Source organism: Thamnophis elegans, chromosome 14 (assembly GCF_009769535.1).
Source record: "Thamnophis elegans isolate rThaEle1 chromosome 14, rThaEle1.pri, whole genome shotgun sequence".
Taxonomy (NCBI): domain Eukaryota; kingdom Metazoa; phylum Chordata; class Lepidosauria; order Squamata; family Colubridae; genus Thamnophis; species Thamnophis elegans.
The window spans coordinates 29577171-29590302 of NC_045554.1; the positions used below are offsets into that span (position 1 = coordinate 29577171).

Below are 13132 nucleotides of genomic sequence, written 5' to 3' on the forward strand. Positions count from 1 at the left end.
TTTTGTAGTAGTAAATCAGAAGCAGTGGACAACGAAACAGTCATACGGGCCCGAGGTCTTCCTTGGCAGTCTTCGGACCAAGACATAGCTCGCTTTTTCAAAGGCCTTAATATTGCCAAGTAAGAAAGTTTCTCAATCGTCCAATAGAATAGAATTCTTTATGGGCCAAGTGTGATTGGACACACAAGGGATTTGCCTTTGGTGCAAATGCTCTCAGTGTACATAAGGAGAATAAAATACATCAAGAATAAAAGATACAACACTTAGTGAGAATCAAGGTTACTAATAAGCTATCAAATCGTACTAGGAAACAAATAAAAACAATATGAATTGAAAGACACAAAGCAACATGGTTATAGTCACAAGTGGGAAGAGAAGGTAATAGGAAGGAGAGAAGCAGAATAGTAATACAGTCTTAGTAAACTATTTGACAGTGTTGTGGGAATTATTTGTTTAGCAGAGTGATGGTGTTTGGGGAAAAACTGTTCTTGTATCTAGTTGTTCTGGTGTGCAGTGCCCTATCGCATCATTTTGAGGGTAGGAGTTGAAACCATTTATGTCCAGGATGCGAGGGGTCTGTAGATATTTTCACGGCCCTCTTTTCGACTCGTGCAGCGGACAGGTCCTCCATGGAAGGCAGGTTGGTAGCCATTGTTTTTTCTGCAGTTCTAATTATCCATTGAAGTCTGTGTTTCTCTTGTTGGGTTGCAGAGCCAAACCAGACAGTTATGGAGGTGCAGATGACAGACTCAATAATTCCTCTGTCCAAGTCATGGTTGTCCCAAAGGTGTTATTTTTCAAAAAGGCAACTACGATTTCTTGGTTTTTATTTCATTGAAAACATTTCACTTCTCATCCAAGAACTGAAGAAGCTTCTTGGATGAGGAGCAAAGGTTTTCAAAGAAAACATCAAAAAAGTCCAATTGCCTTTTGGAGAAAAAACCCCCCACTTTGGGACAAGGAAGAAGGATGGTTTAATGCTGTCTGTTTCAGCTACGTATCCATTTTATTTTTCTGTTGCTGCAAATGCTTCTGTCTCCTGTCTTGGTAATCTTAGCTGTAAAGGATACTTTACAGTCCCTGTCAAGGGACGCGGTGGCTCAGTGGCTAAGATGCTGAGCTTGTCGATCAGAAAGGTTGGCAGTTCGATGGTTCAAATCCCTAGAGCCACGTAATGGAGTGAGCTCCTGTTACTTGTCCCAGCTTCTGCCAACCTAGCAGTTCGAAAGCATGTAAAAAAAATGCAAGTAGAAAAAATAGGAACCACCTTTGGTGGGAAGGTAACAGTGTTCCGTGCACCTTCGGCGTTGAGTCATGCTGGCTACATGACCAGGCTTCTTCAGACAGCACTGGCTCTTCGGCTTTGAAATGGATATGAGCACTGCCCCCTACAGTCGGGAACGACTAGCACATATGTGCGAGGGGAACCTTTGCATTGCCTTTAAAGGATTCAGGGTGAAATTTTTATACTTAAAAGTTGGGCACCCAGACAAGTCAGTGTGGACTACAAACTTCAAAAAAGAAAAAGAAAAAGAAAACTTGCTGGGTGATGTCTTTATCAAGAACCATCAATGACAAGAGTAGAATGGTATTATGTTCAGCTTTTCTGTGGAGTCAAGAAAGAGGGGGCAATCACCGTTGTTTCTTCAGAATCTGGAAGGAACTTCTAGATTAGATATAATCAGATACCAACTAACTGACTCTGCATTCAGCCCACAAATTCCGTCTTGGGACTGATTTCAAGCTGCTGATAAAGTTCTTGTGGTTTAACAATCTGACTTAAGTTTTGTACTTTTTTTGTCATCCCCCCCCCCCATTCAAGAGTTCAAGGGCTTTTTACCACATTTCAAGTTGTTTTGGTTCATTCTAATTCAGCCAACACAAAGAATAGAATAGAATTCTTTATTGGCCAAGTGTGATTGGACACACAAGTCATTTTAATTTGCAACTTGACAGCTCTTCCTTGTGATTTGAGAGTGCATCCCATTGATTTATAAGCGATGCAATTTTATGATTTTGATTGCACCGTTATTGTGGGTGGCTTTAGAGCAGGACTGAAATCTTGTCATCCAAAGCTCAGTTGCATCAAAAAGCTTAGCCAGATCTTTAGAAAATGACATCGCTTTGGAAGAAAGCTGGATGTGGTTCATTTTCTCTGTGGGTTTTCTGTATTTCCCCTTTCTTTCAGAGGTGGTGTGGCCTTGTGTCTCAATGCTCAAGGAAGGCGAAATGGAGAGGCATTGGTGCGTTTTGTCAGCTCCGAACAGAGAGACTTGGCTATGGAGAGGCACAAACATCACATGGGAAGCAGATACATTGAGGTAACTTACTTAGCTAGCTATAATTGATTAATTATAACTAAAGAACTAGATGTGATGTATTGGATATATGCAAAGAGGATGTAGCAATAGCACTTAGACTTATATTCCGCTTCACGGTGCTTTACAGCCCTCTCTAAGTGGTTTACAGAGTCAGCCTATGGGCCCCAACAATTTGGGTCCTCATTTAACCCATCTCGGAAGGATGGAACGCTGAGTCAACCTTGAGCCTGATGAGATTCGAACTGCCAAACTGCAGGCAGCCAGTAGAAGTAGCCTGCAGTACTGCTCTCTAACCACTGTGCCACCATGGCTCATGTAACAGTCATTTACTTGTTTCCTATCTACTTAAATAATTTATATGGCTGCCTATCTCACTACCATCTTCCTGAATAGTTGACAACGAATCAAGGCTGAGATTACAATTTAAAAAACCCCAATGTATCATGTGCCAGGAGGCCACATAGATCATTCCATCTTATGATCAATAATAATCCCAAAGGAAAAGACAAACCAACTAACAGGGCTCCCCCTATCATCCCAGCCCCAAAACATGAGGGAACAACCAATCATGGCCAATTGGATGAGGGCCATCCAAATCTCCAAGCTACCTTCCCTTTGTATACAGATCTCTTGTGCCAATAAGATTGCATTGAAGGGCCATGGATCTTGACCATCATGTCAGTTCTGGTGGATTAAGGAGAAACATTCAGAATGATCCTACAAATAATTTGGCTCTTGGCCATACAGGACTTTATGGTGATCACTTAAACTATACTTGGAAACTTGGTAGAAGTGTAGTGTTAGATTCCTCTTGTGGTGTTGTATGAGTGTTTTAAAGATAAATTAAATGTACTTTTATATGAGTACTTCCAAATCTACAGAATAAATGTTCTTGAGATCTCCTGATATTCCATTTTCCTTATGGAGCACCGATTACTGGTTCCAGGTGGTTTCACAGACACTTCTGGAAAGCTAGATTGATGTGGTCTACAGGAGAAGTATCCTAAGGTCTTCCCAAATATTATGTCCTAAAGTGGTTTTGCAGATAACTAGATTTATAAAGAGTATCTTGTGTCATCTTAAAAGACAAATGTGTATATTATGGTTTTATGGTTTTATTATTTATAGGCCGCCCTTTTCCCTGAGGGGACTCAGGGCGGCTTACAATATATAGGGAGGGGAGTACAAGACAGTGAGACATAAAACAATACATAAGTAAAAATAGTACACAACATTCATCATTCGGGTGGGGACAGATTACGATCTTTATCCCCAGGCCTGACGGGATAGCCAGGTCTTGAGGGCTGTGCAGAAGGTCTGGACGGTGGTGAGGGTACGAATCTCCACGGGGAGATCGTTCCAAAGGGTCGGAGCTACTACTGAAAAGGCTCTCCTCCGTGTAGTTGCCAGTCGGCACTGACTGGCGGATGGAACTTGGAGGAGGCCTAATCTGATATTATGCTAATATCACTCATCAAATATCTTGACATCTATTATAATTATTGTCTTTGCCCCTTTTTTTGTTTCAGGTTTACAAAGCCACAGGAGAGGAATTTCTGAAAATTGCTGGAGGTAAGATCTTTAGGGGGGGGAAAGCCTTGTTAAGCAAGAGATTGAAACTGTACTGCGAGAAGGTGCTTTTAAGTTGCTATGAGAAATAATATAAAATCTGACATATCAAAATTTATTTTTGGTTCCTCAGCATGCTACATCACCAGATATTGGGGTGGGGTGGGTATATATAAGTCTAATAATTTTAACTATAAATAGTTGGGAGTTTAGTCAACAGATTCAGAGATAGAGAAGGTTGTTCCAAATAGACCAGCACCGGGAGACTAAATGTTTAATGTCTTTGTTGACATAACTCAACAAACTAGCTAACTAGCTAAACTTTTGCTTACTATGCTGTGTAAATTCAGATCCTGTGTTTAAAATCAGTCTGACGTGCGCACCCAGAAATTTTGCAAGATAACCACAGTTGGGTGCCTTGTTTATTTATTTATTAGATTATATCTTGTCTTGGGGAATGCGGTGGCTCTGTGGCTAAGATGCTGAGCTTGTCAATCAGAAAGATCAGCAGTTCATCGGTTCAAATCCCTAGCGCTGCATAATGGAATGAGCTCCCGTTACTTGTCCCAGCTTCTGCCAACCTAAAATGTTCGAAAGCATGTAGAAAAAATGCAAGTAGAAAAATAGGAACCACTTTTGGTGGGAAGGGAACAGTGTTCCGTGCACCTTTGGCGTTGAGTCATGCCGGCCACATGACCACAGAGACGTCTTTGGACAGTGCTGGCTCTTCAGCTTTGAAACAGAGATGAGCACCGCCCCCTAGAGCCGGGAATGATTAGCACATATATGCGAAGGGAACCTTATCTTTACCTATCTTGTCTTGGTTTTGTACAACTCGTAATAGCGCATGTATTGCTCACTCATTCTAATAACCCCACAACAACAACATTGGAGATGAGGACTGGCCCAAAGTCACACAACCAGCTTCTATGCCTCGTGGAGGGACTAGAATTCACAGCCACCCATTTCTTCATCCAGCTCTTCCGTCATTAAATGAAAACATAGAATTAGAAAGAATGTTCAATTTCAAATTTTAATTGACAACTGAGGATTAAGTATAAGATGTCCACTTTCCTGTCCTTGATGGTCATCTCTTCTGTCTAGGCACCTCCAACGAAGTTGCCCAGTTCCTCTCCAAGGAGAACCAAGTCATCATCAGGATGAGAGGTCTCCCTTTCACTGCAACGCCCGAGGATGTGCTTGGTTTCTTGGGCCCCGAGTGTCCCGTCACCGGAGGCAAGGAAGGCCTCCTCTTTGTTAAGTATCCAGATGGCAGGCCAACTGGAGATGCGTTTGTGCTGTTTGCCTGTGAAGATTATGCCCAGAATGCCCTTAAGAAACACAAGGAGATCTTGGGCAAACGCTACATCGAACTCTTCAGAAGCACAGCAGCTGAAGTCCAGCAGGTTGTAGCACATATTTTATTCTGGGCATTTGGGTCTGTTTCACCTTTTATTCATTGGGCCTTCTTGGGTTTAAGAGCCACAAACAACTGGTGCAGAGATCCGGGAGCAATGAGAGTCGTTTAATCCTAGAATAGGACACAAACAGCCTTTGGAATTTATCCACTGATCTTCAGGACAACAAAGTGAGTTAGGTGATTTTTCTCAACTTTTCCAGAGGGGAAGTTGGCCTCACTAAGATGAACAGCCCATGAAATCAGCTCTGCAGGAAAACCAACACTCCTTTTATTGGGATTAGCTGTAATAAGAGAATCTGGCATGTCTGATTACGTTATACCTCCTCTTCCTCCTAATTCATGATTCAGTGATAGGAAAACATCTGCATGAGCTGCTTCTGAATATTATCTCATCATTCCAGACTTAAAAAGAGTTCCAGGCCTTTTGCCTTGGGAACAGTTCCTACATATTTTTTTTTAGCAAGGGTCATCTTCCCCTACTCTCCAGAGGGGAAAGTTCTGGTCCAGTTTATCAAGGGTTAAAAACCCTTCCCCTTCACATCGCCAGGAGGAATTCCTCGCGATGTCTTCACTCAGCCATGAAGCATAGTTTCCAAGCCAGGGTTGCTAGAAGCACTCATTGCAGTAATCCACACACACACGGTATCACCGCTTAGTATAGTGACTTCACTATTTTCTTAGGGTTCTTTGTGGTCGCGCTTTTTGCAAAAGGCTTCAAGTAGAGGAAATCATTTGATTTTGTTGTGTCGTTTCCAAATAGGGAATATAATCGGGTGGGATTCAGTCTAATTTTGCAGATGCTAATTTTACATCTGGTTTGCCAAACTGGTAGTTGCAAGGACTGGCTGGCCCCGCCTACCCTTCCCCGCCCCTCCCAGGATTTGGATGCCAGGTAAGTGGAAGGCCCGCCCGGAGGCTCTGGGAGGGCAAAAAATGGGCCTCCCAGAAGTTCTGGAAGTTAGGAAATGGGCCCGTTTCCAGTCTCTGGAGCCCAAGGGAGGCTGTTTTCACCTTCCCAGAAGCTCAAGGAAAGCCTCCGAAGCCTGGGGAGGGTGAAAATGCTCCCACCCACCGTGGTGCATAAGGCCGAGTAGGCCACACCCACCATGGCCACGCCCAGCCAGCAACCAGGCAGAGAACCAGTTGCTAAAAATTTTAAATCCCACCCCTGAATGTAATCAACCCAGAGAGGGCCAATTAGGGACCCCTCCTCATTTACAGACGTAACAAATTAAGTCTTCTTGGAAGAGGAGAGAGGGCTGAATTCCAAAGAGACCGTCATCTTCACCTGTTCCAACGAAAACACAAGCAAGGATCCCTCGGCACCACCTCAAACCCCGGTTGGTTCCTCGGGGCAACAGCCTTCTAGGCAGACTGAAGGTAGCTTGACCAGATGGTCTATAATTAACTTCAGGACAATAGTGTCTCTACAGCTGGCTGTTCTCCAGTTACTTCTCTCTGGCAGTTGTCTGCTGGAGACAGACCCAAGAGGGACTTGCTAGAAATATTACCAGTGAGATTTGAAAAGCCGGGAGTTTGTGTGTGGTGTGTGTGTGTGTGTGTGTGTGTGTAGATTTCTCTGAGCTTATTATTTTAGCCAGATGGAGACTTTTCTTTGTGCCACAAAGAGGATGAGTCTGGATGGGTTTATGGCACAGACGGAGACTTCTCTGGATCAGCTTGAAGCAAGAGCAAAGGGATGGGCTTGAAGGGACGGCCACATTTGCATGGGCTTGCCTTTGTGGACGATGTCCAGGCATGGTTTTTTTTAGCTGTGGGTCATTCATTAAACTAACCCAAGAGCCTCAAGGTGACACACAAGCCCCACATTGCAGTCTATGAAGGCTTGTTTGTTTGTTTATTAAATTTATGTCCTGCCCATCTTCAGTGGTGGATTATTTTATTTTATTTTATTTATGTATGTATTTATTTATTTTATTTGTTAATAAGTACAAGGAAACAAGTATGAAAAACACATGAAAAAACGGCACAAATAAATGGAAATACATAAGCAAAACACAGTAGGACAGGGAGGGTAGGGACGCTGGTGGGCTCATGCACGCCCCCTTAGGGACCCCTTAAGAAATATGTAAGGTCCACAGTAGACAGCTTAAGGTAAAAGTTATGGGGGTTAGAGGAACTAACAACAGAAATCATTTTTCCTGCAATCAAGATTAGAACTGATTCCATTTAGTTTGTATCTATCGATAGCCCTTGTGTAGTTGAAGTAAAAGTCATCATTAACAGCTAGGATGTTATGACAGATTAACTTGTGCACTAACCTTACAATTCTTTACACTTTCCTGTCTTAATGATCCATCTGTGAGAAGTATCTCAAGATCCAGCCCCGTGTTTTATTTTCATCATTCCTGCCCTAGTAGATGGCATGGAATTCTGTACCAGGAAATCAGTGTTTAAAGCTCTTTTCTCACACACTCACTTCTCAGTGAAAGAATTCAATGTAGGCCAGGCGGCTAAGAAACATTTGGAAGTATTTTGCTGAGGAAAGCTGATCTGTTGCCTTCTTCAGCAATTAAACCGTTAAGGAACCAGTTCAGCTTAATGAGGCAAAGATCAGAGGGAACCTTTTCACCTTGCGTGCGTTGCCCTTTTTTAAGCCGAGTGCCTGGATTAGCCATTACCCACATTTGTTTCGGCTGGACCAGTTTATCCTGGTTGCCCTGAATTGGCTTGCTATGGTGGAAGCGTCGGGGAAGGGCTGAATTCTTAAGCCGAATTCAGGGTGTAGTTTGATACCTTGATCTGTTAGGAAATGGTAAGCATAATATTGCGGTTTGGGCGAAAGGGAAATGGTGATTAATGCGAGATTTGAGCAAGGAGGGAAGTGAGGTGTGTATTAGTAAAGGATGTGTACACCCTGCTACATTCATACAGTATAGCCCAGAGACAGCTAACCTTTTTGCCATCGCGTGCCAAAAGCAGGGGAGCTTAGGGGGGTCATTCGTGGCTGTGCCCACACCCATAATTCTATGTGCGTGACACCCCCCCGTGCATTTGTGTGCACCCCCTTCCCTGATTTTTGCATGCGATGGACCCGTTTTTCACCCTCCCCAGGCTCCAGAGGCTTTCTAGGAGCCTGGGGAGAACAAAAACGCCACCACTACCGCGAGGCCCTCCGAAGCCGTCAGGAGACTTCCTTGAAGCCTCCGGAGGGCAAAAAAATGGCCCAACATGGAAACCGAAGGTCTGTTCCCGAATGGCCGAAAATGAAGGCTGAAGTCAGCTGGCCAGCGCACGCATGCGCGCTGGAGCTGACAGAGCAATGCCTCGCGTGCCCTAACAAATGGCTCCGTGTGCCACCTGTGGCACGCCTGCCATAGGTTCATTATCATGGGCATAGTCTTTATTGTCATTGTACTTCATGTATACAACGAAATTGGTTTTAGTTTCACTGGTGCAATCCATGACAAAAAATACAAACAACATAAATAGTATAAAGAGCAATCCCTACGCAAGTAATTAGGTAAAAAATTAGAGCTGCGGTGGCTCAGTGGTTAGAGTGCAGTACTGCAGGCTACCTCTGCTGATCACTGGCTGCCTGCAGTTCGGCAGTTCAAATCTCACCAGTCTCAAGGTTGATTCAGCCTTCCGTCCTTCCGAGGTGGGTAAAATGAGGACCCAGACTGTTGGGGGCAAGAGGCTGACTCTGTAAACCGCTTAGAGAGGGCTGTAAAGCACTATGAAGCGGTATATAAATCTAAGTACTATTGCTAAAAAAAGAAAGGAAAGAAAGAAAGGAAAAGAAAAACTCGTCAAATGTTTTAACGTTTGTGTGGAGCGATTGTGGTTGTGTTTAAGAGTCTGACAGTCCAAGGATAGAAACTATTTTTAAACCTATTTGTTCGGCTGGGAGAGCAGAGTAGAAAAGAGAACAGCTTGCACAGAAATGACAAAACATTAATTCTAAATAGGTAAGTCATGTGACTTTGGGTGGAAACCTTGCATTCGCTCACACAAACCATAGGTGCCCATAAAAACAAATTTTCAGCATAAGCGCTCAGTTAGAACTATCACCTTGATGAAATGAATTAATCAAGTTAAAGTTTAATTGAAGATGAAAGGTTGGAGAAGACTTCTCAAATATGAGCGATTCCATAGCATGTTAACCCGGGTAGTCCTCAATTGATAACTATTCATTTAATGACTGTTCGAAGTTACAGCGACACTGAAAAACCTGACTTATGACCGTTTTTCACAGCATGGCCATGATCACATTATCAAAATTAGGATGCTTGGCACCCGGCATGTATTTATGGACGGTTGCAGTGTCCCAGCATCATGTGATCACTTTTTTGCAACCTTCTGATGAGCAAAGTCAACAAGGAAGTCAGATTCACTCAGTGTTAATTAACTGCAGTGATTCGCTTAACAACAGTGGAAGAAAAGATCATAAAACAGGACAGGATTAACTTAACAACAGAAAACTGACTTAACCACTGTTCTGTTAGGCACTGGAAAATTGGGGTGGGGGGGTCAGCTGTGGTCGTAAGCTGAGGACTACCTCTAGGGCAGGGGTCCCCAAAATTGGCAACTTTAAGACTTGTGGATTTCAACTCCCAGCTCTGCTGGCTGGAGAATTCTGGGATTTGAAGTCCACAAGTCCTAAAGTTGCAAGTTTGAAGACCTCTGATCTACTCTTCCTAGTCTGTATCCAGAGAGCAATTCTGTTCTCACTCTTGGTGAACTTTCTCCTTCTGCCAGGTTCTCAACCGGTACATGTCAGCCCCCTTGATTGCTACTCTCCCTACCCCGATCGTCCCTGTCATCCCTCCTCCTTACACCATTGCTGCTGGCAGTTTGCGAGACTGCGTCCGCCTCCGGGGCCTGCCTTACACAGCTGGGATTGATGACATTCTGGAGTTCATGGGCGACGCGACTGGAGACATCAAACCGCATGGAGTTCACATGGTCCTGAACCAGCAAGTATGAAAGTGTTGTAATGTCCTCAAACTCTTGGAGCCATGGGCTCCACGCAAGGGCTCAGAGCCTGTTGTGGGTGTCTCACAGAGGGGTTGTCCTAGGGATCGAATGGAGCAACCATAAACCAGAAGGTGGTCGTGATGGGGTTTTCTTCCATCCCACAAGCCTTGTAGGAACCTGTTGTGGCCTGTCAGCTGCTGGCCAAATTGGAGGAGGGAGGCAGGGTCAGCATCAAGGCAACCTGAGAGCTCCAAGGGGGAAGAGGGAAAGGAGCTGGCAGAGAGAGAGGGAGGGAGGGAGGGAGGGAGGGAGGGAGGGAGGGAGGGGGAAAGAAAGAGACGGAGGGAGGGAGACAAAGGCAGAGCCTGGCCATCTGTCAGCCCTCAAATGGAGAGTCAACAGCCCCCAGGTCTGGTGGTGACTGATGAGGACGAGGAGGAACAGCTGGATCCAGTGCCTGACATGCGGCTGCACAGAAGGCAGAGGAGAGGAGAGCAGTGGAAATCTATGGGCCGGTCCTTGGGATGAAAGAGCCACCACTGCTAGCAAAGCCCCACTTTAGCTCTGGGGATAAAATTTGGTTCTCTAAGGAAATGCGAAATCTTCAGATTTAATCCTGCCCATAATCAGTCTTGGATATCTGATGAAAATGTCTGGGAAAGCACATGGTATTTCTTTGTTTGAAAAGAACAGCTTCCTTTATGCTGCAAAAGATAAGCAAGTATTTTACTTTTTGTGATTCTTTTTTTAAAGAAACAAAAACTCAAACCCATAGCCAATAAGACAATGAAAAACCATGCGTCAACTCTGGAATATTATTACGGTTGGTCCCACAATGAGCCAGATGTTTAGACTGGATTTGACATTATTATCTATTGAGTCCTTCTTGAGGACCTGAGAGAGGCAGATGGGGATGTTGGATGGTATTACAGTTATCATCACAGAATGTCAGCTGTTCCAAGCAAAGCTGCCTTTTGCAATTGATTTTTTTTGTCAATGCCAATGGTGTTGAAGTGGTGCTCCAGATGTGTCTATGGAGATTCTCCATCATCCAGGTCATGGTTGTCCCAAAGGTGCTTTCTCAAAAGGCAACGGGACTTTCTGGTTTTTCTTTGAAGACATTGTGCCCGGATTGTGCTCAGGGGAATCTATTACTATTGGTACTACTTCTGCTTTCTTTTACTGCAGTCGTTCTACTTCTATTTGAAGACCTTTGTATTTTAGTACAACGATTATTATATCTCACCTATTTTTTTATATGTCTCATGAAAACAACACAGCAGCATAAGTTGTTTTTTTAGCATATGGCATACAATGTCAGTGAAACGTACTACACAAGGCACAAGCTAGACACAATGCAGTGTAAAATGTTGAATGCAGGTTTGTTCCTCTCTACTTCACAAGGTCACTAACCTATATCTATATCTATCTGTCTGTCTGTCTATCTGTCTGTCTCTTTCTTTCCTTCCCTTCTTTCCTTTGCTTCCTTCCTTCCCTTCCTTCTTCCTTCTCTCCTTCCTTCCTTTCCTCCATTCCTTCCTTCCTTCCCTCCTTCCCTCCTTTCTTCTCTCCCTCCTTCCGTTCCTCCCTTCCTCCTTCCTTCCCTCCCTCCTTCCTTCTCTCCTTCCTTCCTTTCCTCCCTTCCTTCTTCCTTCCCTCCCTCCTTTCTTCTCTCCCTCCTTCCTTCCATTCCTTTCTTCCTTCTTTCCTTCCTTCCCTCCTTCCTTCCATTCCTTTCTTCCTTCTTTCCTTCCTTCCCTCCCATCATCCATCCCTCCCTCCTTCCTTCCTTCCTTCCTTCCTTCCTTCCTTCCTTCCTTCCAGGGCCGGCCCTCAGGTGATGCCTTCATCCAAATGAAATCTTCTGACCGAGCCTTCATGGTGGCCCAGAAGTGTCACAAGAAAATGATGAAGGACCGTTACGTGGAAGTCTTCCAGTGTTCCGGAGAGGAGATGAATTTTGTGTTAATGGGTGGCACTTTAAACCGTAGTGGATTGTCTCCGCCCCCTTGTAAGTTACCATGTAAGTCTCCAATCCTCCGCCTGCTCTGTGCTGCTGCTCCCGGCTGACATGCTGGTAGGTGCTGATGGACAGCAGGATCTGGCCCCTTTCTTTCGGGATCAACCCTGATCAGGAATCCGCTTTCTGGGGACAGGCTGGGATTGCAAGCTGGATGAAAATGAGAGACGATTGGCAGGTGCTTTTCTTGAAACGGCCCACAGAATGAAGGTGCCAATGTGGGGCAATGATTTCCAAACTGGGATTGGTTTTGCATCCGGTTAACTTGTGAAACAAGTTAACGGAAAAAGTAAAAAGTGGTCTGGAAAATTATATCATATTTATTATCTATATCTATATTAGATCCAAGAGACGCGGTGGCTCAATGGCTAAGATGCTGAGCTTGTCAATCAGAAAGGTTGGCAGTTCGGTGGTTTGAATCCCTAGTGGCGTGTAATGGAGTGAGCTCCTGTTACTTGTCCCAGATTCTGTCAACCTAGCAGTTTGAAAGCACGTAAAAAATGCAAGTTGAAAAAATAGGGACCACTTTGGTGGGAAGGGAACAGCGATCCGTGCACCTTCAGTGTGTTGAGTCATGCCAGCCACATGACCACGGAGAAGTCTTCGGACAGCGCTGGCTCTTCGGCTTTGAAACGGAGATGAGCATCACTCCCTAGAGTCAGGAACAACCAGCACACATGTGCAAGGGGAACCTTTACCTTATATTAGATCTGTCCTGAAAATTTAGATGAGGTTGCTTGCAAGCCACGTTTTCTGCTAAAACAGACCTACAACTGCTGGCATATTGTATTAACCAGTCAGGGTTACAAATCAAGAATGATTTTATCTTATTGTTGGGATTGAATCATTCTTTCAGCCGTC

At 44.3% G+C, this 13132-nt stretch overlaps 1 protein-coding gene across 2 annotated transcripts in view; it reads left to right on the forward strand.

Moving 5' to 3' along the window:
* ESRP2 (epithelial splicing regulatory protein 2) overlaps positions 1–13132 on the forward strand; it is a 63262-nt gene that overhangs the window by 34893 nt on the left and 15237 nt on the right. For both annotated transcript variants that reach the window (XM_032230346.1, XM_032230347.1), the window contains exons 8-13: positions 9–119; positions 2189–2321; positions 3851–3893; positions 4995–5296; positions 10033–10254; positions 12076–12274. In XM_032230346.1, the coding sequence (XP_032086237.1) occupies positions 9–119; positions 2189–2321; positions 3851–3893; positions 4995–5296; positions 10033–10254; positions 12076–12274 (1010 nt within the window). The remainder of the gene's footprint in view (positions 1–8; positions 120–2188; positions 2322–3850; positions 3894–4994; positions 5297–10032; positions 10255–12075; positions 12275–13132) is intronic.